This window comes from Mugil cephalus, chromosome 1 (assembly GCF_022458985.1).
Source record: "Mugil cephalus isolate CIBA_MC_2020 chromosome 1, CIBA_Mcephalus_1.1, whole genome shotgun sequence".
Lineage (NCBI taxonomy): Eukaryota > Metazoa > Chordata > Actinopteri > Mugiliformes > Mugilidae > Mugil > Mugil cephalus.
Genome location: NC_061770.1, coordinates 41,941,367 through 41,967,734, shown reverse-complemented (window position 1 = coordinate 41,967,734; position 26,368 = coordinate 41,941,367). Strand labels below are relative to the sequence as shown.

Genomic DNA, 26,368 nt, shown 5'->3' with positions numbered 1-26,368 from the left:
GCAATTACGCCAGGGTCGGCCTCCAGACTTTAGATCCCCCTACAACACTATTGCATTTTTAAGCTGCTAAGTCCATGTGGCAATTCACTATTTGATGCCGCTGATCTGCAATGTTGGCAAGCAGCTGTAACAATATCATTCTCAAAAACAAAAAGGGACGCAGCCGACAACGCTTTCTCCTCCGAAAATCGCCCCAGGTTTTTACAGTCGCATGCACTTTCGCCGAGGGAAAGCTCGGAGGGGGAAGCAGCCGACGCGAGGTATCTGCATTGATAGCTCGGAAGGCCGTCTCTAAAGTTTTCCCAACTGCCGCCGTGTAATTATCATCTAAACTTTATGACAAATCAGTTCTTCAGGATCTGGCTCACATCCAGAGGAGACAAATTTCACTGGAATTTTGGTATTACCGCTAAAGCCGCGTGTGCCAGCAAAACAGATGTACTCTTAGTGTCCTGCTGTTTACATGGCCTACTGCACTTGGCTGGGAAACCTTCCATGTGCGGTGATTGCATGGATTAGAGTGGATCTCTGCTGCATTCAATATACTATCAAAACCGCAGCGCGTCCTATAACATTTCCCCGATATTCCCATATTAACTGAAAAGCATAAGTTATTAAACGGGATTAAAGAAATTTCATATGCATGTGTGTTTTTTTGTGGGTGTTACAGTTTCCTGTTTTAATAAGAAGCTTGAACTTCCTCATGTATAAAGCTCAGACCCTTTCCTGCTAGTTATGAATTGCTGTGATAAAGTTGAAGACAGGCGGGTGTTTTCGGGGGCTCCTGTTATTCACTATCAAGGACATTTAAATGAGGGGAACAGAAATCATCTCACATAATTTCAATTACCCTAGCTGCCAAAGTGTGACACTCCCACAGGAAATAATAAACGGGCCTTTATCAAGGCCAGAACTAGGTTTTGAGAATTTGAACATGCAAAATTTCTCTTTGAAGTTCCGTTGACGAGACAAACATAAATAAATAAATAAATGAGAACTCGTCACATTTCAGTTTCTGAGGCTGTCAAGTCGAGATATGAAGTTCTGTGTTCTGCTGTCTGGGGTATTTAAAAATTCTTCAACGTCAGTCGCAAGTGCGAAGCAGTTCGCAGCTCAGCTTGCCATGAGGACCTCAACAACTCTGTGCAGAAGGGAAAAAGTTACCTGTGCAAAAGGGATTTCCACAATATAAATCATCCTGTGGTGTGGATCTGGGCAATCAGATCACAAGTGGCCAATAAGGAACTGACGAATGAGGCATTCAAATGAAAGGATTTTGTCATTAAATAATGTATCAGCATGTGGTTAATTCCTAATGCGGTCATGTTGTATAAAGAGCCATGTGTGGTTAAGTATTTCCTCAATCACAGATGTCTTTATTTCCCTTCATTGCCGGAGATTACGGCGCGTATGGAAACTTCCAGGGCTGGAGTTATAATCTGAGTTCAGATTGCCCAGATCGGATCTTAATGCAGGTTCTGCACAGGCCCTGAATCACCTTCACCCCATAATGTGCTGCAGAAGATTTAACAGAATGGAGAACAAATCCATTTAATGGGGATATAAGATTAAAGTTCCTCAAATGGAAGCATTTATTAAAATACTATTGATAACTGCGGTCAAAGCTCGTGTGGTCAGGATGATACAGCTTTTCAGCCGTGTTTCTATAGACTCTTGATGACATCTGCAGGAGCCAATCAATCAAAAGTAAGATAAAGGTGCGATAGCACAGTCTAGCCGTCCCCTCATCTCCGTGACCTTTTACATCAGATCAAAGTTTTGTCATTAAGGTGATGAAAAAGGGCCCTGGTGTGGATTTAAAAAGTCCCTTCTCTAATGTCATAACCATCACAAGAATGAATGTGGTAAAAAAAAAAAAGAGAGAGAGAGAACTCCCCGCCCACACGATTGGGCTTTCAGAAAGGATTTTGGACTTTAATGGACAACTGGAATCTGCTCGGGCTTCACTGAAACTGTAGCTGACGCCAGACTACCACAGCTGAACTCGGGCCAAATTGAGTCTGGACACATTTACTGCAGCTTGTCAATACAATTTGCAGGCAGCGGGGCATAAATATCCCGTACTGATTTTAAAATCGCTACCGGTCCTCAAAAGCCCTCAGAGAGTTTTAGGCATGTTTAGGATCAGCAATTAACTATGCAGCACTTCAAGCCTTCCATTCAATTCATTAACTGGAAATACACACAAGGAGAACATTTAAACAAATTAAAGAGGGTAAAGGCGAGTAAAAGCAGCTGTAGGAACGGTCATATCTCCTTACAGGCACTAGGGGGCGAACAGCAAAAGTGAGTAAATAGGGGTTTCTTTGTTTTTCAGACAAACGTGCATTCTATTTTAAAGAAATATAAAAGCTAAACTTTAAAAGCCTTTGCAGCGGTGAAAAAATAACCAGAGAAGTGTTAGCCTCTTTGCCAGGAATTCATCTCGCATGAATCACTTGAGCTGATGCTCACAGGCCAATAACAAGAACAGCACTGCGCCTGTTTCCCTCAACACACTTGTGTTAAAGCTATATTTAACTCTGAATAATTTTAAAGACAGATAAAACTGCGGCCGCTGTTTCTGTTGAGAACTTTAAATATCTGCGGCACTGCATAAGAAAAAGGTACTTTATTTGAGCCGCGCTTGAGTACCACCTCCTGACAGGTCCGGTCCCGGCGTGTTCTGCATGGCTGGGCACAGCTGGGTGGCCCCCACAAGCCCACTCATCTTCCTCTCTAATTCGGGATTAACTTGGCGTTGCTCCCGTTGAGGGAATTAGCAAGGCATTTTTCAAAATATTAGTTCATTTAAAAGATTTCCCCCCTCTTTTCCTGCGCACGTCGGCAAGCTCGCGCCGGATGAAGAATGCGAAGGGTGTCTGGGAGACACTATTTATGTCATCTCCTCTCTCTCAATCCTGCCTCAAAGATTAAAATTAAATATTGCGACATGACTTTTAAAGGAGGGAAACTAAAGCGCATTATCCTTCCTGCTGCAAAAGACAATATTCACTGCAGTTAACAGTTAATAAGGACCTGGAGATGCTTTCTTTTTCCCCCTCGTCATTTTTCCTTTGTACTTGTATTTACAAGTTTGAGGAAGACAACCAATTAAAAGCACACAAAAATACAGCGTTGGGTTAGAAAGCCTGTACTCTGTGGGTTCTGCCTTCCTTTGCTGCGTGCCGCATAACATAAACTTTACTCAGGAAAAAAGGTCAAGGCCAGGCAGTGGGGAACCACAGCACACTTATTTCCATACAGTATCCCTTCAATCAGACTGCGACCTTAACAGCACTGATGGAACAATAAATCAAGGAAATTGCTGGGGACTATCTTAATGTTTCAGGTCGTTACAACACACGGAAGTCCATTGAGCAGAGGAAATTTCTTCAATGTCAGGGCCAAGTCTTTGTGAAAGACTGACGCTTCCATACGTTTTCACAAAGCGACGTGGAAAAAAATTTGGAAATCAGGGCAAGATGTCAATGTCAATGTTTTGCTTTTAGTCGTTTTTCCAGCTACTCACCGGCGGGAAACGTAGAGTGCAGCATGTCAGCCTTCGAATTGTCACTCCTTCGAGGAGGAAAGTGATCCCTAAAACGCAAAAAGAAACATTCAGGTGTCGAGGAACGCCGCAAGATTTTCCAGAGCATGATATTTATATCTACTGTGAGCAAACAGGAAATCAGCCCTCAGGATACGAGTCTAAATATATACAGTAGTATCTGATTTAAATCCAAATATATAAATAAGGATGTGAAGACAAACGCTTATTGATGTTTAACTGAGAAAACAGGTTGCTTCCTTCGATTGCAATAAAACCCACAAATTTCACACGTTTTCAGTATAAAACACAAGTCCTTAACCCATCTTAACCCTGTGTTGAAATAATAATAATTCAGGAGGCGCTTTACTGACAGGCCTGAATAATGCAGCAGCGGTAGAGGAAGACAGCCATCTACAGGCTCTCCCCGCTGAGTACAGGAGTTGTCAGCTAGTTGGGATCATTATCTCCAAACAAGACCTGCGCTACAAGCCAACAAACGACAGCCCAGCATAATAAGGTTTGCGCATCTGCCTTGTGAGCATTTATGTTAAATGGGTCTCGCTATTCTTAGAGCGGTTTGTTTATAATGTTTAATTATTTAGAAATGGCAGCACTTTTGAGACTCGGGTCCTCGGATGACTAGGGCATGGGATGACAAAGCAGCTTTCCGACGCTGGCATCACACAGCACAAATTGTGGCAAGCTATTTCTGTATCACACGTCAAAATGCCAAGGCTTTGTGCGCTTGGCTTAGAAAAAAAATGTGTGTTTTACCTCATCAGATGTAACTCGGGTATGGGCTGGAGGTCCTTGGAAGAAAGGTTCTCCACAACAGGTGAGTCGAGGTTTGCCGAGCCGTTGCTTAGCCTGTCGCTGCTCTCATATCCAGATTCAGTTCGTTGGATCTTCCAGTTGTCGCTGCGCACTTTAAGAGTCGCCGAGCCCTTCGATTTGTCCTTGTCGCTGTGGCCCCCCCGGCCGTCCGAGTCCAGAGAGCTTCGGCTGCCGCCGGTTTCGTGCCTCTGCTCGTCCTCGTAGATGGTCATGAGGCTCTTCGGTTTCCGTTCTTCCCGGCCTCCCCACACGTAATCTCTGTCTCGCTCTCGCTCTCGGTCTCGCGAAGGCGACTGGCTGCTGGGTCTCCTCCGCGGGCTGTGCTGCCGTCGATCCTGGCTCACCGGACTCCCGCCGCCGGCGCCGCTTAACACGCTGTCCACGTTCAGCGCCTCGCGCATGGGCTTCCACGGACGACTGGGCCTGCTGCGGCCGTTCCCCCCGCTTCCGGAACGCTCTCTGGAGTCCTGGCTGCTGTCCGTGTCGTACCCGTTGGACAGCTGCTCTATTCTCCGGTTGTTGTGATGGCCGCTGCTCGTGGCGGGCGCGCTGGGCAGCACCTGGATTCTGGAGTGGGAGTGAGGCGGCTCGTGGGACGACCGGCCACCGAGCTGCGGCGTCCTCTCGGTCCGGATGGGACCTTTTCCTTGGCTGCTGTACAGCCGGGTCTCCATGTAATGTTTGAAGCCATTCCCTGGAGGGGAAGCGGAGCGGGAGTAGGTCCTGTCCTGACCTGGTTCTGGGTGAAAGAGGGTTTAATTAGAGGTTAACCTTTTGGGAACTTGAACAGTAAAGAATATGATGGATTTTGCAAGAACACATCAACTATAACCAAGTAATTTAGCAATATATAACTGCATTTAATATGACTGTAATGTCTTTTCTGCTACACAAAAAGACTTTATGAGTAATGTTGCAGAGGCCAAAAACTGACACCTCAACACCAGGAAACTAAACTGTAGAAAAAGAACACAGCGAGCTGGGCAGAAAGTAAAGGAAGGGCATGATGACAGCGGAGTTCCTGACATTTATGTCCACACATGACAGGAAGGTGTAAATTAGAGCCGCTGTTGTGTGCACAGAGGGTCGCCAGCTCATGCACGGACACTCACGCAGATACCGGTAACGCATCGCAACCTTCTTTCCTTTTTATTATAAATAGCTACATGCGCGTTTCTCAAACGGACAAGCAACACGCCTGTACACGATGTGCCACAGATCTGCTATTTCGAAGGCATGTCCAGACTCAACGGCCGCTTTCAGAATACGAGACTCGACATCCTTCAGGACACTTTTTAGATCTAAATAAAAAATAGAAATTTCTTTTTAGATTTGTAAGGACATTGTAGCAGCAAGAGGAAAACATGTGAAGAAATCATCAATTATTTTCTTAACCTAAAGCTGTTTGATTCAGAGGGTGCATGCTTAGTATGGCAGTCATCACCTGAATGATAGGGAAATCTGATTTCTTGTAACCCCACGTTTGAGTGTACAAAAAAGTAAATTTAACACTACATATAACTGTCAGTCCTGGGAAATAAGCCTGCAGGAGATAAAGTCCCTATTGCTTTAGATTTTGCTGACTGCGTCCCACGGTTAAATCACTTCAAACGTGGCTGTCTCCCATTTTTTTCTCGCACATAGACACTACCAGTCAAAAGTTTGGACACGCGTTCTCTCTGAATTCAGCGTGAAGCTGTGTCCAAACTTTTGACGGGCAGCGCACACGCGCACGTCCAAATCAATCAGGGCGCTCCTCTCGAAAGTTAAATACAAGCTGCCCGAGCTTTCCCTGAGTGTTTCTGGGGAACACTTTTTGGCAAAGTGCTAGCCCGGGCATGAGCCGTAAAGTTATACTACTTGCATTAACTGTAGTGTCACCCCTAGCCTTCCCATTAATCACAGCCGTGACACTAGCCACTTTTAGCTCACCGCATTCGCTCGTAATGGGGTGTGAGCTCGGTGCTAACGCGGCCTGCCGCTGCTGACGCGGTGGTGTGTTACACTTAGTCCCCGCGCTGATACTTAATTGAAAGCAATCGTGTAGCAAAGGAGCATTAAATGAGCGCGCCAGTAACCATAGCGATTAGAACACGCAAACTCAATTTGTGAAATGCATGAGAAGAAGTTGCACGAATTTTGGAATTAAACCTCCCCCCTTTAGACTGAATCATGCGGTATTCCTCGCTGTTTGGGTTGATCTGCTTAGTTTCTGCTGCATTTGTTTGTTAATATTAATGTAGAGCACAAAGAGGGGATCCGATGGCTCTCACTATGCGAGGAGGGGGGGGGGGGGGTGGATCAAGGCAGGCCTCAGCAGACGTCAGCACTTAATCCCCTTTCTGACACATTGCTCCCAAACCGACGGTTACATAAGAGCCAGGGAAGTGGAAGGCTAGCCTTTTGTATCATAGCGCCCGGCAGTTCTCACGTGTACGCGTGTCGCCGCGTACGGCAGTCCACTCCTATAGATCCACGCTCCGCGAACAACAACAAACCTCTGTAGCGTGACTCCAGCCTCCGTTGACCGCTCCTATCAGGCTCTCTTCTGGATGAATTCATCCCCCGCACCTCTCCTGCTCTCTGGGCAACTTCACGAGAGATATCCCTCAGGCGACTCTTCGGATCAGCGGAGCCAATTTTCACTAGAAAACCAAAGATAAGTCAGGTATTTTACACATTTTTTTCCCCCCCGTTGGAGAATGAGATTTACGCCGTCGTTATTTGTTTAATGCTGACCTTTATAGAAAAAAAAAAAAAAAAGAAACTTTGCTGAATCAGGTGGAGAGTTCACACATTACAGACACTATTAAATGTACCGCCATCCTAGAGTACATATAGATATCTGCAGTCACTACATCCTTCCTTTTCCTCGCTGCCGTTTTCTACCTCTTAGCACCGTGCAGCTGCTGAGTGCGTTGACAGAGGTGAACTTTACAGCGCACCTTTGTGCTGAGCTACACGGTTGATTTTGTGCTTCACGAGGGGAAAGGCAGCAGAGAGGAAACACGGCCATGCTGAGGCTCCCGTGCCCCGTCTCTGGCAGACATTTGCTTCGACACGCAACGATCAGTCACGGCACCGGAAAATATGATCACACTGCGGTTCTGTTAGCTGTCTGAGATTTCAGAAGCAAACACGGGGAAAGAAGACACGACCGTTGGAAAACACCAGATGTTTTTTTTTGTTTACTTTTTTAAGCTATGTTTTTTGGGGGATTTCAGTTCCGAAAAGAGGAAGGTTTAACAGTTTCCAACGTGATGAATCAGAGCTTATTAATTTGACCTTACGTTTGACTTTGTTACACCCAAAAAGCTGTGAGCAACTGCTGACATTTCCCTGTCTTGCAGTCTTCTCTCCCACAGAATCACTATCAAGTGAAGCGAAACAGTTGAAGGACATCCTCAGCTTCAACAAAACGTCGTGTGCAATAATACTGAAGACAAAGCCATTTACTCATCGCACAAATCTCCTCTCTCTTCTGCTGATGTCCCAGCTCTTTGTGACCTCTCTCTCCTCAACAAGGGAGCCTAATCCCCTTCTGTATTGCTAACATGGCCAGAATTAGTTGAACGAAGCGAAGACATTTAATTATCTCTTACTCTAGTTGCCATGCCAGATCTGAGCATGTTGCCACTCTCCGAGGACAAACATATTTATAAATGAAGAGGGCTGGCAACTACAACCACACAGCATGACTCATCCCTCTTTGCATGTTTTCGTGTTAAGTTCAAATTACTGCAAACCCAAAAAAAAAACTTGCAATTTTTCCAGCCTTCAAGCTTTAATTCGTTCTTGAATCTCTCTTCCACCTATTCAGTCCTTGCGTGTTATATTCCTTTACCTGGTCCTCGTCCTCCACTGGTCTGGCCGCTGCCCCTGCTGAAGGTTGAAGGGGTCTTCTGTTTGAAAGAGTCGTGGCCCAACAAAGTAGTCAGGTTCTCTTTGGTGAGGTCCAATTTCTTGTGGGATGACGCTAGAGGCTCAAAGTCTGTAGAGAAGAAAAACAAAACATGAATATAATTGAACGTGAAGCTACGGTGACATAGTCCTCCTTCATTCATTCATTAGTAGATACACTGTCCTCAGCGCACACAAACAGAATTCAAATGACAAAATCCGCATGGTTCTTCTCGTTTTTTTTTTTTTTTTGGAGGATGATCCGGTTAAGTCCGATGCCCTGCCGGCTCTGACGGACAGTGAGGGGCTGCCACAGCTCGGACCTGGGGCACGGCCAGGGCGGAGAGCTGGAGGAGGATCTTTAAAAGGGGATAAACAACCTCCCCGAGCACACAAATCCACCAATGTATAATCCAAACAGCTGAGACTTTCAGCTGGTGTCATCAACAAATTTTCATTACCGCCCGGCAGCAAAGGCAACTGATTTGAGATCACATTAAGTGAAAAAGCTCTTTTTTTGAATTAAAAAAAAAAATCAATCACAGTTACTATATTTGCAATTAAAATCAAACCACTTAAACTTTTGGGTAAAACCTCCTGTTGCATTTAACTGGTTTTCTTTCATTTGCTGCTCCGCCGCCTGCACCACTCCACCAGCTAAATACTAAAAAAAAAGAAGTAGCTGCAAAGCTTCTCATTAATGGGTGTTTTATGGTAAGACATTACAAGCAAACAGCTCACTTGGGACACGGTTATAGCCACTGAATGCAAAAACAGCAATATCAACCAGGATTTATAAACATCAAGGGAATTTGATGCTTTTACTTCCATAAAGGAGCCTCATCTCGCCTGATATAATGACACCAACTATGATGAGGATATTTAACTCAACGTAACAGCTCTTATGGGAGCCACCGTACCTTCTCCGTTGACAGGAGGCTTGTGGTGAGACTGGCCGCTGTTCTGTCTCGAAGCGTCGTCCGTGCTGATGGCACTCCCGTCAGGGTTGGAGTAAAAAAGGAGGAGAGGCTGGAAGTGACCTTTGATGCATTTGCTGACCACATCTTTCCACCGGGAGCCAATCTACAGCAAAAGACAAAGAAAAGCTGAGTCGATGCACGCGCGCAGTAAATGCACAGACGTTAAACAGAGTAAGTCAGCACCTTTATGTGTGAAAAGGCGAAGTAACGACCCATAATCTTTCACGTGACAGTCATCTGCATCTACGCCCGTTTGCTGTTGGATTTTCATGAGGGATCCTCACATGGTTCAGCGCATCATAGATGTTTTTATTGTCCAAATGAAACCGCTTTTGTTCAATTCATTTTAGGATAATTCACTTTGTTGTGACCCCATTTGTTTTCATTTCACAAAACTAACGTCAAGGTCTAATGGCGTCACTGAAAGGTCACGATCCAAGTCATTCTTAATCTTATGCTTCTAATAAAAGCCACTTCTCTCATATTTACTGTGCAACTTTTTCATTTATGAATGGACACGGCACCAAGGCCGAATCAGACAATCAGACTATGTGTACGGTGCGTGTCTTGCCACAAAAGCAGGCCGCGGGGCTAACAGATGCTTGCTTGCTCCTTAATTAAGCAAATAACGGGGGAAGAGGGGGAAGGACAAAGTAGGTGGGGAAGAGATAGAAAAAATTAGGTAAAGAAGAACTAATCTTGCCTGAACGAAGAGACAAAAATAAATGTGCCAAAGGAGCATTAAGAGTGCCAAGAGAGTATGTACATTTAATGCAGGAGGGACTTCAAAGCACTTTAAATCAAGGGGGAAATTATACAATTTTGTTATTTTAGATTATTATTTCAACTAATGAGGAACATTACTATTATCTTTTAGGGCCCGAAGTCCTTACAGCAACATTTCCACTACTATAGAATACGTTCATCATTTCGGAAACATTTAAATCAATGCCAATACAAATATATGCGCGTCTTCAAAAACTGCAGCCACAACAGTGAAGCCTCAGCACTAACACCAGCTGTGATTTATAACCAGTGCATTCATCTGGAAAAGACATGTTGTAATTAGCACAATGTGTCTATTCCATTGTCTTGTATCCATTACAAGAAAATGATGGGCCCCCGCCAGCCAATCAGAGCTCCGAGCGAGTTATTGTGTTGCGTTTGCAAATCATTTTTATGCACTGGGAAAAAAAACATCGACTGGGCAACACTGCAGCAGTCATTTAGCAGCTGGGACTTGGGGAGTCGCAGAAAACGCTGGCGAGTTTCGATCCAGGTACGGACTTGGCAGGCGCCGGGTGCCGTAGCTCCTCCGTCTCGGCGGGGAGGGGTTGCACACGCAGCACAAGCCGATGATGGATTGACACAGAGCCAGCCAGCTGCTGCTGCTGCTGCTGCTGCTGCTGCGCCACCGTCCCCGCGACAATGGGGAGGATGTGCTCGCGCTCAAATGTGCACATCATGAGAATAAAATCAAGCGTTAAGGTAAAAGGGAAGATTCGTGAGCTGGTGCGCACGCGTCAACAAGCTTCCAAAACGCACGTACACGCCGGCGCGCTGCCGCTCAGCCTTCTCACTGACCTATAAACTTTAACCAGGGGAGTGACCCATAAAAAGTCCTTTACTGGTTAACTACACTTCACTACTGCAATCCTTCGAGAACATGGAGTTGGGGGGGGGGGGTTGCGGTAGAAATGGGGCTGGGGGCTTGGCTGACTCTTCAGTGCCATTAAGCCACATTCACCCACAGGCTCATGAAGTCTTAATCGATGCGAGCCTTATTGGATGATAATAAAGAGACGTAGTAATGGAGATAAGAGATTGAACACTGCTGCTCTTTGCTGCTGCTTCAAAATGTTTCATTACTCCCCAACTGAAAAAAACTAGTAATCTATACAAAGTGAAAAATAACACAAAAAAAAAAATCCTCTGGGAGTGCTTATATGTTGTGCTATATTGTTTCAAAACACTCCATAACAAATCATGCAAAGCCTTCTAGCTTAGTGTGCTCTTCAGCTCCACAGACACTTAGCCCGCAGTGAAAATAAAAGCTTTTCATGTGCATGTTGTGCTACCTCTTACCATAATCACCACATTACTTTGATCCACTATAACTTATCTTTATATTCAAGTCATCGAATGTCAAAGCTGTAAAATCTAAAGCCAAACATAATGTCTTCACATTACTTGTTTTGACTGAAGCGCATCCAAATCCAAAGCCATAAGAAAACAGTAAAAAGCCGCAAATCCCAGCGTTTAGGAAGAATCTGAAATCGGTGACTCTTTGGCATTTAGCTTGATCGATGATTTACACAATTAATTCTAACCGAGACGGTTAGAATAGACTCAATTAAGTCAGTGATTAACTGAGGAATGATTTCGGCACCGCTCTTTCTCACCTCTTTCACGGTCGCGTCATCAAAGAAGACCCATTTGGAGGATTTGGTGTGGAAGGCGAAGGCACAGTAGTGGCGGCTGGAGTAGCAGATCATCCCCACGAGCAGCAGCTCTCCCTTTTTGGCGTGCTCATCTGTTACCCTGTAGAAGAGCTGTGTCCACACACACGAACACACACACAAGCAAACACGCACATATAAATACATACACCAGCAATTTATCCACATCTGCGCGACACCAAGGGGGAAGGCGAGTGAGTAATGCTGATAGCTGGTGGGATCGGTTGCTCCATCTGTTTATAGATTAAGCTGAAAAGGGAATTAACCTGCATCGATTTGAAAATCAGTACAAATAAAGGCTGGTTGGAATCACTGCACTCACAGAAGTGCTCGACATCTTAGCTACAGCGGAACTCGATATTCTTAGTAATGCAGGTCTGTGCTGTTATGCCATATTTTCTCCTGCAAATAATATAAAGAAGCGAGCAGACGCTAGTTTCGCCCTCTCATGTTTCTTGCACAGCCAGTTCCCTCGAACAATAGATTTCAAAGTCGACGAGGTGGTGGAGGGCTCCCTTCGACACCCGGCGGAGTCACATGAAATGTTCCCCTGTGAATAAAGGCCTTTGTGGCACACTAGTGGGAGGGTGGGTCTGACAAATTCTTCTGATGCTTTGGAAACACGAGAGGGGGGTGTCAAATATACGCTTTAATACTTCAGTAAAACAAAAACTTCGGCTTGTAGAGCACATTTATTCATATTCGGACAGTCGATATAGTAGAGGAATATTAAGCGCGTCACACGCCTTTATGTTTTGCGTGAACACGGCTGAGAATTCGTCCAAATACATGGACGCCGTGCAGGAAAAAGGCCCTCACATCTGTGCGTGTTTGTGATCAAGGAATGTGTTCATATAAATACTACAACAAAAAAAGCAGTGTGTAACACTTTTTTTTTTTTTTTTCTCCATGTCTCGGTGATGTCTACTCAGCCCACATGTTCTCTTACACAGGCATGCACACACACAGAGTGACACAGAGATGAGGGGAGGGGCTTTTCAGACAAGCTGACCTAAGGCCAGCAGGGGCTTTTTGATCAGTGGCGTGGGCCAACTGGGCATTGGGCGTTGACTGCTTATGCAACGGCCCCGACTTACAGAGAAATAAATCCCCACTTTAGTTCCCACATATGGTCGCTTTCACCAAAATAAACTGCCCCGAAAAACAGCAGGAGAAGAAATAGCCGACGTTTAAATGAAAGGATTCCACTCGTCCCCCCTCGAATTTGAGATGAAATTATTAGATGATTTGTAAAAGTGTGCTCACCGCAGAGAGACTGAGGTGAGGCCCTAGTGAACGGATGACTTCCTCGGTGAGGTCTGACTGATCGGAGTCCCACACGAAGCCGATGGTAACTATTTCTGGGGAGTTCATAAGGACTCGTCTGATCCTGATCCTCTGGCCACAGTTGCTCTGGAGGGAAAAAAAAAAAAGTACAAGAAAGAGCGCAAGGTTACCCAAAAGCAACCTACTCCCAGTCGGATGAATTTCAAATAAAAAAATAAATTCTAAGACATCCCTCATCAAATATAGACAACGTTTTACACAGTCACACTGGAACACTTGTTGCAGCTATTTCACTCTTCCACATGATGTAAATGCTTCCAAAGGGCCACTTACCGGACAGTTTCGAAGGTCCCCGACCGTACTGGCCGTTTGTAACAGTTCCCCGAAAGACTCCTCTCTGCGCTGTTTTATCTGTTGGCTGGGACAAAACAAAACCGAAAAAAATAAAATAAAATGAGGACTAAAACTGTCAGCAGAAGCATAAAGAAAAAAAAACTGACGGGGACAAATTAAGATAAAGGTATGGTGAGATAAATAAATCTGCTGCAGGGGAAATCATCAAAAAAAAAAGTCAAGTTATGACCTGGTGAAAATGCAAAGTTTGATTGAAAAAATAAGTGAGTAAAGAGAAGCAAAGGAAGTAAGTGTGTGTGTGTGTGTGTGCCTTACCAGAGCGCAGTGGTGGAGACGTAATGCACCAGCTCGGTGAACGGCAGTGGGTCGGAGGACGCCCCACAGCTGCGGCACACGGACTGCAGAGAGGGGAGAGAGTCGGTGATCAAGAGGGCAAGAAACAGAAGAAAAACAGGGGGAATTTCAGCATGCACAACATTTTCCAAACAAGTGAGAACTGAAAGTAGCAGAAAAAAAGAAGAAGAAGGTTTGTATAAACTGTGGTAACTTATACAGTAGTTAGAAACTGTGAGCTATGCAGTATCCCTTTCAGCAATCTACTCAAATCCAGTTTCATTTTGGAAGTTATCAAACTCTATCGGACAAGGGCAATCCTCATTTAGGCCCTGATAATATTTGTCCAAACTGGTCGCCCTGAAGTTGAGGTGGAACAAAAGCCAACGATGGTGCCCCCAAGGGATTGAGTCCAAGGGTGTTTTATCTGTTTGCTTCAGAGATAGGACTGGTTCGGGGCGCAGACAGAGTCAGAGATGAGCATCAGCACCTCAGGGCAGGGTAGTGTATGTATGTGTGTGTGTGTGTGTGTGTGTGTGTCTGTACTGTGATATGCTTTGCTTCAAGTTATGTGTACACCATCTGTGATTTATCTGCCACTGCTGCAGCACAGTGGAATCTGACCAGAAACACCCTCTATATTCCACTGGGGGCGACCCGCTATCAAAACATGACGGATTGGATGTCTATTGTCTCAGACTGTGATGCATGTACCCGTCTGTGTCAGTGTGTGTGTGTGCTGTAATCCTGTCCATGTTAGGTCTGTCCACTTATCTGTGGATATGTAGAGACTCTGGAAACACAACATTTAAAACTAAAACACACGAGGACAACCACAAAATTAACCTTAACGTCTTTCTAAGACGCTTCGACCTGAACCGACACACAGCGTCAGAGCAGGTAAACGCTTCTTAAACTCATGCTGACCTGCTCATAAAGCGTCATAGCAAACTTCTGATGTGTGATGCAAGACTTCGAGGTGCAGGAATCCGTCTCTTCAGGCACAATATGCAGGTGGATCCTGTCCAGTATGTTCTCCTGTAAGAGAACAGGACACATTTCACACACGGGAAAAATAATTATTCAGGCTTTATACCTTCAGATCAACTTTAGAAGTTGTGCGGTGTACGCAGCAGCAGAAGAAACACATTAAAAGAGCAAGTAACGCTCCATTTTAGCTCCTTCCTGTTCCTACGGAGCATTTGTGAGTTTATAAAATATTAAAGCCGCGAGGCATGCCTGCAAAGGTTACAGGCTCAACTTCACAGCCTGTTAACCTGACACTGGCTAACTCCACACATAAATTCTCCACCAGCGCGCCGCTGCCAATGCATTACATGTCCAACGCTCCAGGCCAAAGATCTGTGCGGGTTAAAGCATTAAGACTGTTCATAAAAGACAGGAACTTTGGCACACAAGCCTCTGTCTTAGACGTAAAAAAATAATAATAATAATAATAAAAAATCCTGTTGAGTTTTTATTTGAGGAAATGTTGCAGACGATGAAGTGACTTTCTCTGTATGCAACTTAATTCAGTGTTAGGTTTGCAAGTAAATTATTAGAGAGGCAGAGTGACATTATATATATCACACTCGCATAACTCTGACAGTCCTCTCAAGTTGCGTTCCAGCAGAGACGTTGGATTTTCTCTTTTGTTTATCCATTACTGAGTAATTGGACTTCCTAAGCAGATAAACAATGATGGTAGGATAAAAGTCAGGATACATCTGTGCTGTTTGGATATACACTTAGGATGCAGAAGTGATAAACATCGTGACAGGAAAATAAACTAAATCTGATGGATAAAATTAAACATGGTTTGAAATGGATTCGACGGGATCTGTTTCCTATTCGAGTCAAAGTAAAACTGGAACAAAAATTTTAATTGCACGGGGGAAAAAAGAAGTTCGAGCCAAACGAGGCCGTTTCGTGTGCCAAAAAGATTAGAAAACCTGTAACTGAAACGCAATAACGACGAATGACTTGTAAAAAACCCTGGAAATGATGCGCCGTAACATGGCAGCACAAGACACAGCGTCGCAAATACAACTCTCGGCCCTTACATAACCTGTCACGATGATATTTAGCGCCAGTGTGGCAGGGGTTGATGGGAGGGACAGAAGCTCTTTCTGTGACCTCGCCGAACAGTTTGTTGCGGGCGCGCTACCCAAACCGTGTGGCAGGACAACACACAAACAACGCGCAGAAAAACCCTCCCTCCAAGCGCGCCGGCCTCCCTCAGGACGGGCCGAGTTGCCAGAGGAACTTACAAAGCACTCTGCGGCATCATCCATGAAGCCCAGCTGGAAGCGGTGCTCGTCCTTAAAGGTCTCTGCCAAGGCGTGACGCAGGTTGTCAGAGGGCAGGGCGCGCTCCCGACTGTGCTGGAACTGGGAGAAAATGCCCTGGAGACGAGAGCGAGAAGCTGTTTGCACACGGACGATGGGATATTTGCACAAAAAAAAAAAAAAAAAGCACTTGTGTCACAGTCAACGCTCTGCACACAGACGAGATACGTGACCCGTGGAGTCACACATCCACGGCGATAAACAGGAAGTGTGCGATTACATCTCAGTGTTACACCTCGTTAAATATGCAGCTCACCTTCAACGCGCAAAAAATGCACGACTCTCCCAGACAGAAGTGTCCAGGTAGCTGCCTCAAACTGCGCCTGAAGATGTCCAGCTGCCAAAGCACCTACGGATGAGATCAACAAGGAGGAGGTCAGCAGGCTGCGTGTATTATAATAAACAACCCTTATTTGCAGACTAAGCAAACCAAACAGAGTCATAAGTATAACGTAATTCAGGTTTCTAATTTACACTCCAAATTAGGGTTGGAAGTATCTCAGAAAACTCAACATCCTTGCCTCTTTTCTTGTGCATGGCATTTAAACATCACGCTAAAGTCATGAGTGAGAGGAAAAACTTCGCTCACGAGTCAAAAGTCAAATAATTTTCAACCAGCTCCTCGCCTCGTCTCACCCTCTGACTCACTGAGGGGGTTGTCTGCAGTGACATAATGATGAACTAACTCAGACGGCATCCCACCAGTCAGAAATCAACCTTCGAATCCATTTTAAGAAATGCTGGGAAGCCCTGACGAATTTAAACAGTGACTAAACTTGTAACATAACTGGTGGTTGTATTCCAAGGAGCGTTGGGTTCCTGGAAGAACACATCAGAATAAATAAAGCTTTAGTGCAGCTTAGCCGGTGCCAAAGGTTTCATTCAGCTGAAACGCCGTGACATACCTTCCGAAGAAACACGCTCAAACAAGAGCAACTGGACTTGTGGGGTTTCTTGAAAACGTCGTTTCTTTGAAAAACTCAAAAGTTGCACGAATGACCAGGTATTTACCTGTAATTCGAGGCATCTCTTTTGACCCTGGTTTTCCTCCCTAATGAACATTCCTCTAAAAACCCATTGTCGGCCAGACACTCCAGCCTCAAGGCGTGAACAGGGATGAAACTTCTTTAGGGACCGATGTTAAAACTGCGCGGTGAACCGATGAGACAGACCTACCTGCACGGCACTGTTGAGGAAGCAGCTGTTCTGGCCCGGCTCGTTCAGCAGTCCTTTGGTCGGGGCCAGAGACAGCATGCTCCCCGGCTGGTACGATTTCCCCAGATTGCCCCCCGGCTTCCTGAAGAACTTGACCCATGCCATTGGATAGTGAGGTCTGCCTTTGGACAGGTGGAACAGTCGGATGACAGGGCGGGTTGCTGCCGGGATCGGATCGGGTGGACTCCCCAAAAGTCTGAGGCTATGTTATTCCGAAAGCTGAAGTGGCTGTCCTGCTACACATGGGCTTTTAGTCCAGTTCTACAGTTCATGGAGAAGGCCCTTTAGGTAATCTGCTAATTCAAAGTCTTTCAAATTTAACAAAAAAAAAAAAAAAAAAAAAAGTCCAGACCAAAAAAAATTAAAAAAAAATTAGAATCCAAGTCTTTGTTTTGTCAAGACTCCAATAATTAATGGTATGAAACTTCGGATAAAGTGCATTTTGACCATTGTGGTGCACAGCTCAATCATCCTGTGGTGTCGCTGGTCACAGCTTGGTTCTGCGCCGTCCACATGGTCCTAGTGCTCGAGGATATTTAGCTGCAGTCAATTGTCCCTTTCCGAAGTTCAACGTTTTATCTTGGTCGTCACAGGCCTCTGATGGAAAAGAAGAGAACGAGATTAAATGAGGTCGATGAGATTGTAGAGAAAGTCACAGAGCTCATTATCACTTTGTGTTTGTCGTCTCCTATTTCAGCTTCTTTTTAGTTTTATAGTACGGTTACATTATCGTACCTTAAACGATCAAGAGCTTGTACAGAAAACAAATGCGCGTGAAAGACTCTCCACTTCTGTTACAACATTACTGTCAAACTGGGCTTTTCAGACATGTCAACAAAGCTTATTCATTAACTTTTACAAACACCCTTTGCACTGGAGGCATGACCTTAATTGCAACTAAATGTATTCGAAAAAACACTGGCAGTAGCAGCCAACAGACAAACACAACAGAGTCAGACTTTGTTCACGTTTTATCACTTCATCTCTAACTGGATAATTAATCTGTCCTAGTTCCACCTGATCAACAACACTCAAACATATAGAAAAACAAACAATAATTACATGTTAAGTTACCAGAATCCAAAACAATATCTTGAGTTTTTTTGCGATGTGTTTTTTCTCTAAAACATTTCATTCATTTCCAGTGCTTGGTTGCGATTTTTAAGGGTGAAAGATCTAATAGGAGTTCAAAACCTTTTTTTTTTTATTCAAGTACCTAAAATGAAACAGAATTCGAGTGTATAGTTGTAGCTCCAGATAAATTCATTTCTGAAGAGCTATTTGCAGCCTCAGATTTTTTTAAATCCTGTGTAATATACTGTTTCTTTTGTGTCCGGTCTCATAACTTTGCCGGCCACGGCCACTCTTTTATAATCTCAACCATAAAAAAAAAAAAAAAAACACACAAAAACAAACAGTGACTGGCTTGACCTATTTTCTATACGAGATGAGCGGTAGAGTACATTAGAAGAAACCAATGAAGATGGTGCTCAATTTACGAACACTGCAGTTTCAACGACGCCGAGAGCGGCACCAACAAAATCTACACCGAACGTGCACAGTGCAGAGCTGAACAGATTACTTCAGGAGGTTTGATGGATGAATATGTTTGTGCTGAGTGAGGCGGTGGAAGCTGTGCCTGCGTTATTACATTAGTATATGGCTCAAGAGGTCTATACGGTCACAACCAATAAGTTGTGATAAGCTTATTGGGAAGTTATTATTGGTTACTAATCTCGTCTCAAATCATAGACATGAAAAAATGTCTCCAGCACCAGGAAAAGTAGAAAGAAAAATCACTGTGCAGTAGTGATTCATGCTCTTTTAGAAGGAAACATCTAAAAAGGAAAAAAAAGCCTGAAACAATAAACCTCAAACATTTTGTTATTCGGAGTGAGCACCAAAAAAAAAAAAAAATACTGCCCTACTTAGCACAAACAATGAAACTTCCCTCTTGTGACAGTCTCCAGAGCCAAACAAAGTTTCAGCCAAAACCTGTTGAGCAGCACCGACACCCTGGCATTTCAGGAATCCTCCATGGAAGATGCTGTTGCAACAGCGATGCGAGTTACTTTGCAGCAGGTTAATCGTGCGACCTGAAGTTTAGTATTTACACTGTGGCGTTTACAGTCGTGTCGATTTTGGCAATACAGGCCAACGTCTCTGCCTCTGTGCTTTGCAACTGGCCTCCATAGCAACAGCATTCCAAAGCAATCACTTAAGCTCAGAGTTGCTTAAGAGCTGCTGTTTTCGGATTAGTTTCAGGGCCGCAGTGGCAAGTGGAAAAAAAAAATTACCATCCCACCTATATCCCACCTTTACCGGTGGCACCATGTGTCCGGTTGACATGTTGTTATAACCTGTGTGTCGCACGTCAACAGGCAAACGCATGAACATCAACTTTGTCACAGTGTCGTGAAATGGACAAACTAATTAAACTAGTCGGGTGCGAGGCCTGAAAATAATTCTTTAATCCGTCATTGTCATATTCTAACACCAACACGATTCTTGTAATTGCCGGCTGTCAATCACTTTGTCAGCTGGACCGATGATTTATTCTTATTAAAGACTTTTAGTCCCGTTTTTATAAGACGAAACAAAACAACACAAGAGAGCGTAGCCCCGGCCATAACGACTTACCAGCAGGTTAAAAACAAAGCCGCGCATCCGCACGTCTACATTATTCAACGTCAAACTGATGGCACTGCGAGTGAAGCCAGCACATGTTTTGTATTGTGACACTGCTGACAACAGCAAGAGTAAATAAAGCTCGGCCTTTCTGGTAGTACACATTTTATTGCATTACAGCAGTCCATTTGAAAAACTGCCAACCTCAGTTTTGTTAAACCATCCTTTTGTCTCAGCACAAATTGCACTTGTGGACGGTTATTCGGAGGTGATTTTATTACGCTCCATTGCTTTAGGGTGAAGAGCATAAATTTTACAGAGAGAAATAACATAACTTCATTACTTAATAAAAAAAAACAACTTTCCCTGTCATTAAAGTTTGTTCTCAGCAACTCAGCAACTATTTCGCCACATCAGAGGAGACGCAAACAACCGCAAAAATCAAATTAAGCACAACACCTTTCATTTGAGGAATGTAGTGGTGTCTGCGCTACACAACACGTGCACATTTTTAGACAGGAGTTGGCTGAGTTACAACACAGAAAGGTTAAAGCGACACGCAGAGTGGCTAACCTAGGATACAGATAAAGGAGTGAGATGTTGGAAAGAATGATGCACACACCGTCTGCACAGCTCGGCTTCATGTGTGTTGTTATAATAAAAGAATAACATTTTTTGAAATGACAGATTTCCAAATCAATTTCGGCTGAATGCAGCCGTGTGAAATATCCGCTCCCTGTTTATAAACTTAGGTGGAGAAAATGAGTCAGCTGGCTGGTGACAATATTGTCCAGATGCCAGGTTTACATCATAATCATAATGTAATCTAAAACTGCTGTTGACACCCGTCTGGGTCTCACTGACGAGCGACAATATTTTCTTGTGACGGATATTTCTTTCATCAGGCCGATGCTTACGAGTTAGCTCCCATGAAGCCTTCTGAAGCCCTCGTGTCATAATATAACCACGATGAGCACATGCTGATCCGACACCCATTTCTTTGTTCAACGCCAGTTTCTGTAGGCCTGCCTCGTAAACAAACTAACTTACTCAACTCTTTTATTTGGCTCCAGTGTGCCGAATAAAGCCATATGATCCTCGTGATCAGGTAAGTGTTTTAGCTCAACACACTAATGAAATAGAGTTGCAACAACAGCCAAATGTAATATTCAACATGAAAAACATATACAAAAGTTAAGCACATTATTAAACTTTCCTTTCTATCCTTTAAGAGGCACAATATAAAACAAGTGGAAAAATATGGCATATATTTTAATGAAATTTGTAACAATGTTACTTGACTGCATCCCAACATCAAGGAACCACGTTACGTCCCCTTTAGTGCACACCACGAAAATCTATTTGTCTGAACTGTGTCGTGACGTTTCTTCATTAAAATAATTATTTTTAGATTTTATAGACAAGAAAGTTGCAGTAAAACTGTTCAGGCTTGAGGCGATGGCCGTGTTGGCATCGGTGACGCACACTGCTCAAGACGCGAGATGTTACTCACTTTAATTTGTAATCTTCCTGGATTTAAAACGACCTTTCGAATTGATCTCGAGTGCTCGCTGGCTTTCAAAACTTGGGACGGGCTGTGTTTATTCCATGACAGATGGTGACAGACGGATGGTTCTTCCAATAAACAGCCCAAAAGTATTCGAGAACAACTTCCAAGACCGTTCTAATGTGAGATCTTCCACACTCAGTAAATATTATTGAGAGTTTTTCGCAGCAGATTGATGAGGAGGGTTCTTGGTGGAATGCATGGATGCTTAAATGTTAAAAAAAGTCTGCATCAACACAATCTTTCCAATTACTGGCCCAACAACACATTAAAACTGAATCATGAAAACAGCAAATAACATTAAACTGACAAACACATCAACTGCATCAAAAGACAAAAACTATACTGCCATGAAGAAATGTTCAATTACCAATATTCACTGACATAATAACTTTAAATTCAATAGTGAATGTGACAAAAACATCTTAATGATGAAACTTTCATTGTAACTGCTGAACCCTATGTGCTCACCATGACACATCCTTCTAAACTGAGTCCTTGTTGCTTGTCAATGTAATCACACATATGTAAAAAAACAACAATTACGCAACAATCACTCACTGGTTTTGGAAAGCAGAGCTCGAAATGTTTCGGAGCAGAAGCTAAACAAAAAGAAGCCATTTCGCTTTTTCCCTCAAGAGCACAACCGCAGGACGTCCGGTTTCTCCTCTGTAAACAAAGGCTTGCTCAGACCTGTCAAGCGGTCCGGGATCGACTCCCTCTTTTCCCTCGTCACGGGGAAAATGCCAAGGCTAGCACCTTGAAGAAACTCAGCCAAAAAAGCACCTAGTGCATCAGCAGCTTTGACAAGCCTGGGGAATCTGTAAAAATCCAGACAAATTTAGTGTGAAGGCGTGGAGACCATCATGCTATAATTCATCAATTAGCGATCCGTTGATGGATAGCCTCATTAGGAGAGATTCAATTGATCTCCTCTATATGGTAATGCCAGGAGCCGCTGATGAATCAATCTGCGGTAAATTGAGTCACACTAGTTCGATGGCTTTGAAATAGCAACAGCAGAAATAGAAAAGATTCCACGGACACTCTTTGTTAGAACGATTTAGCTTCAGGTTCACGCTCTTACAATGAAAACTGATGATTCTCTCAACATCATAGTTGCTCTAAACCCTCAAATGCTCGCCACTTGCTCACGAAGCCTTTAAATGAATTCTTAATCCACGCTCACTGAGACACAACGCACGAGGCTCGCCACGTAGCGTGGGGCAGCTTTCAGGCTCTCCGGAGGATTCTTTTTCCTCAATGCAGATCGATACATCTTCCCGTCAAGCTGCTGCATAACACACCTACATGACAGTTCACAGAAGCGCCTCTCATCACCCTTCAGCTGTGACCGCTGATGAACGGCTTCTTATAATGGAGATTAGACTGGAGAGAAAATAGGTTTTCTGCATGGCTTCTCTCTCTGTTATGCTTTGTAACATCTTTTTTAAAAAAAAAAACATTGCCACACCAAGTCCTACTTTAACAGGACTAAAAGTATAAATCACCTGTAGTTCACCTCTTTCACATCTAAACTTGAGCAGCCCACAGATGCATTTTCTTTACTTCAACCACGCACAGACTTGAATTTTCTGCAACATAATTAGATGCCATGGAAAGGTGAAGTAGTTGTTAGAGAAACAATAAAAAAATAACACACACTTTATGCTCCTCTCAGACACCACTTCTTTAAAAAGGTGAGATTCATTGGCCACGTCTGAAAATTAATTTTGTGCTTAAGTTTGGGGGGAAAAGAGCAAAAAAAAGTACCCTAATGAATGGAAGAAAAACTGCTGAGCAAGGTAACAGACGGTATTGTGTTGGTGGTTATAAATTGCAGGTTCTAAGGCTGCAATATTTCTTCTGCCAGATGCACCTCCAGTCTGAGTTTTACTTTAATGTTGAGTTATGCGCCACTGAGTTTAAAATAATCCTATAAAAAAAAAGAAAACAACAGAGATAGTTTACAGATTTCACAAATTTCCTTGCGAGTTTCTGCTTCCGACCCCTCTTTCAACATTTTAATTTTCTCGATCTTAAGACGCGGCTTTCCGCAACATTCCCATCAGTCTGTTTATCTTAATTAAGAGCCGCGACTGGGCAAACGCTCAAAAAGCCGAATATTTACAAAAGCCTGCACACAAGCAGCCACTGCATGCACAGGAAGGAACAACAAAACGTGACCCCGCATGCTTAAACACTGAACAAACAGCAAAACTTACGTGTGTAAAAAAAAAAAAAAAAAAAAAGAAAAACAATTCCCTACGGACTGCAGACATGGTTTAAAGCTTCGGGCAACAATACGGCCGTAGTTTCCTGTGTGGGCTTCCTGCTCTCCAACACACGGTCGCCGCGCTCAACCCTGTGAATCTGAACAGGTCACCAACGCCACGCTGAGTCACCCATTATTTCTCAAGTGCATCGAGCAGAGGAAAAGGCAGAACAAAAGCCAGGATCCTACACTGAATAGAATCTGATTGAAATACGACATCCTCCCCCTTGCTCTTGTAATTGCTTCCTTAATGTCCCCTTCGCTTGACAACAGCTTTCCAATAAGTGTGATGATGACCAACAACGCGGCTCTTATTTTTCAATTAATCCACTGTGAACCGAGGGCCATCCAGGCACGGCTCGGTAGGCAAACAACACCTCCTAAGAGTACACCAGGTGCTCTTGCTCAACGTGCTTGACTGAAGCCCTTGTTTCAAACTGGTTCTCCAGCATGCCTCCATATTTGATTCACTATTTTTGACCCTTGAGGAAATGTTCCCTCAACATAAAGGATGAGTGTGCAGGATGATCTCACTGCTTCATCATCCTTACTGTGCTCACTGCTTCCCCAGGAGCTTTTTTCACAGGGAATGAACTAAAGTGGGAGAAACCAGTCCACTGCAGGGGGGGGCGAGGTCCTGCCTCTGAGTAAGCTCCCACGAAGTGTTTCTGTCCCAATATAAGAACGAGGGTGTGCGCGAATTGCGCAACGTGAAACCTCACAGCTAACAACAGAACCAGAACAACTAAGTTCAGCCAAACATCACACAAGGAATAAAAAAGAGATAAAAGATAATACGTTTTTTTGTTGTTGTTTGTTTTACTTTAATATGTATATGATTGCGCATTCTAACAGAATCAAAAGATTAAACAGAAAATAAAAGCCAAGTAAGAGAATGAGGTTTAAATTAAACCTTGTTATTCCGGGGACATATTTTAATATTTAATATTAGCAAGTTAGCTTTTTAAGAACAGCAACAACAACGCGACAACGGGCGACTTTTTAAAAGGAAACACCGACCACAAGTTAGAAAGAAAAAAACACCGGTAATGCCGTGGAATAACTCTGCGGAGGTTTGAGACATTTTTTAAAGCACATTTTTACAACTTGTAAGTGTGTGCTAAGTGAAGCTAACGCTAGGCCTACCTGGCTTCCTACTTACCTGAGTTCCAGGTACGGGTACATTTCCGCCCCACGTACGCCTGAAAAAACAACAAGTTCAAGAACTGCCCAAGTTAAATAAAAAGACACTCACCTCCGAGAGAATGATACAATAAAAAAGAAGTGTGGTAATATCCTTTAGAGTGGAGTATTAGTATAATAATTATTATTACTGGTTGAGTTTCGAGTGACAGGAGCCGAAGGAGTCGCTGGTTTGAAATGTTTCAAAGGCAGAAAGTAAACGTCACACGGACAACAAAGTGTTGTCTCACGCCGCTTAAACTTCTCCGTCTCTCTTTCTTTCTTTCACTCTCCCTGGCTTTTCCGGAGGATTTCTTTTCTCGGGGGAGGAAAATGTCCACTCCTCTCAGCCGCCGCCGCCTCCGTCCACTTTGCGGTACGGTCCTGTTTTATGGGGAGGCGTGCGTTTGTGCTGCAGGTCGCTGGTGCGCGGCGGTAGTGAGCAATGGTCGCTCGCTCGACTCCGCCACCTGAAATACTGGATTAGAGATGTTTTCAGGGCTGAGATGTCAAACCCCGCCTCTTCAACACTGTATTTACTGCAGTCTGCCATGCTACTGTACACCGCTGCCACAGCTACAGCGCACACACACAGGCTCGGACACTTTTCATGTTTGCAGAGCGCCAACTCCACTGGCAGGCTCGTTAATGTTGCTTTTATGGTGCCGGGATTTGCACTTTGCAGCACAAGACAATGCCGAGTCCGGTTTACAAGTCTTGCCACTGCAAAACTGCAGCGCATGCACGCTTGACGTTTAGTTTGTAGCTGTTGTTTCACACCACTTTGCCTGGAACTCCCAGTGGAATACGTGCACGCATGCATTTGCAGATCATTCTGCAGCGGGCACCGCGACGCTTCCAGGGCTGTGAAGCGTTTTCCTGCAGGCTTACACCCCAACAATAGCGGCGGTCCTGACACTGATGATCATAAACAGTGGGGGAAAGTCATGTAAAGCTGGTGTTACCCGAACACCATCTGCCTGATCCTGTTATATAAAGAAAGCGTTTGAAATGGGTGTAGCTGCAATTAAAGCCGCTCTCCCTTCGTTTTGAACCAAGAAGTGTGCCTCATTTGACATGACTCAAGACTGTAATTTGAAATAACTCTTGAAATTAAGATAAATGATTTGGACTGCCTCCAAAGCAAAGAGAACACTTAAAGGTAATAACTTGTTAACACATACTATGGCCAGAGGGGAAATGTAACTATGTGGGTGCATTTACTCATGAAATGTACAATGTTTGATGTACTTTGCCTAAATATTTTCCATGTTATGCTAATTGATATTTCCTCTCCGCTCTTCTTTTATGATAAATCTGTTATTAGTTTACGGATTAATAATATAAAACATTAGTCAACTAATAAATGATGCAGTACAGTTAATAATAAAGCTACCCAACAATATATAATGTAATTAAGATGCAACATTAGTGTCACATTAAACAAAAATTA

At 43.8% G+C, this 26,368-nt stretch overlaps 1 protein-coding gene across 1 annotated transcript in view; it reads right to left on the bottom strand.

Moving 5' to 3' along the window:
* Positions 1-25,373, bottom strand: part of LOC125017050 (inactive ubiquitin carboxyl-terminal hydrolase 53) — a 28,572-nt gene extending 3,199 nt beyond the window's left edge. Inside the window, exons 1-14 of the mRNA XM_047599896.1 lie at positions 24,989-25,373; positions 17,225-17,860; positions 16,305-16,397; positions 15,971-16,105; positions 14,628-14,738; positions 13,683-13,765; positions 13,347-13,431; positions 12,993-13,139; positions 11,670-11,819; positions 9,208-9,370; positions 8,232-8,378; positions 6,886-7,032; positions 4,328-5,126; positions 3,533-3,600 (exon numbers count right to left, since the gene is read on the bottom strand). Of these exons, the coding sequence (XP_047455852.1) occupies positions 3,533-3,600; positions 4,328-5,126; positions 6,886-7,032; positions 8,232-8,378; positions 9,208-9,370; positions 11,670-11,819; positions 12,993-13,139; positions 13,347-13,431; positions 13,683-13,765; positions 14,628-14,738; positions 15,971-16,105; positions 16,305-16,397; positions 17,225-17,368 (2,272 nt within the window). The 5' untranslated portion in view covers positions 17,369-17,860; positions 24,989-25,373. The remainder of the gene's footprint in view (positions 1-3,532; positions 3,601-4,327; positions 5,127-6,885; positions 7,033-8,231; positions 8,379-9,207; positions 9,371-11,669; positions 11,820-12,992; positions 13,140-13,346; positions 13,432-13,682; positions 13,766-14,627; positions 14,739-15,970; positions 16,106-16,304; positions 16,398-17,224; positions 17,861-24,988) is intronic.
* Between the last annotated feature and the right edge of the window lie 995 nt (positions 25,374-26,368).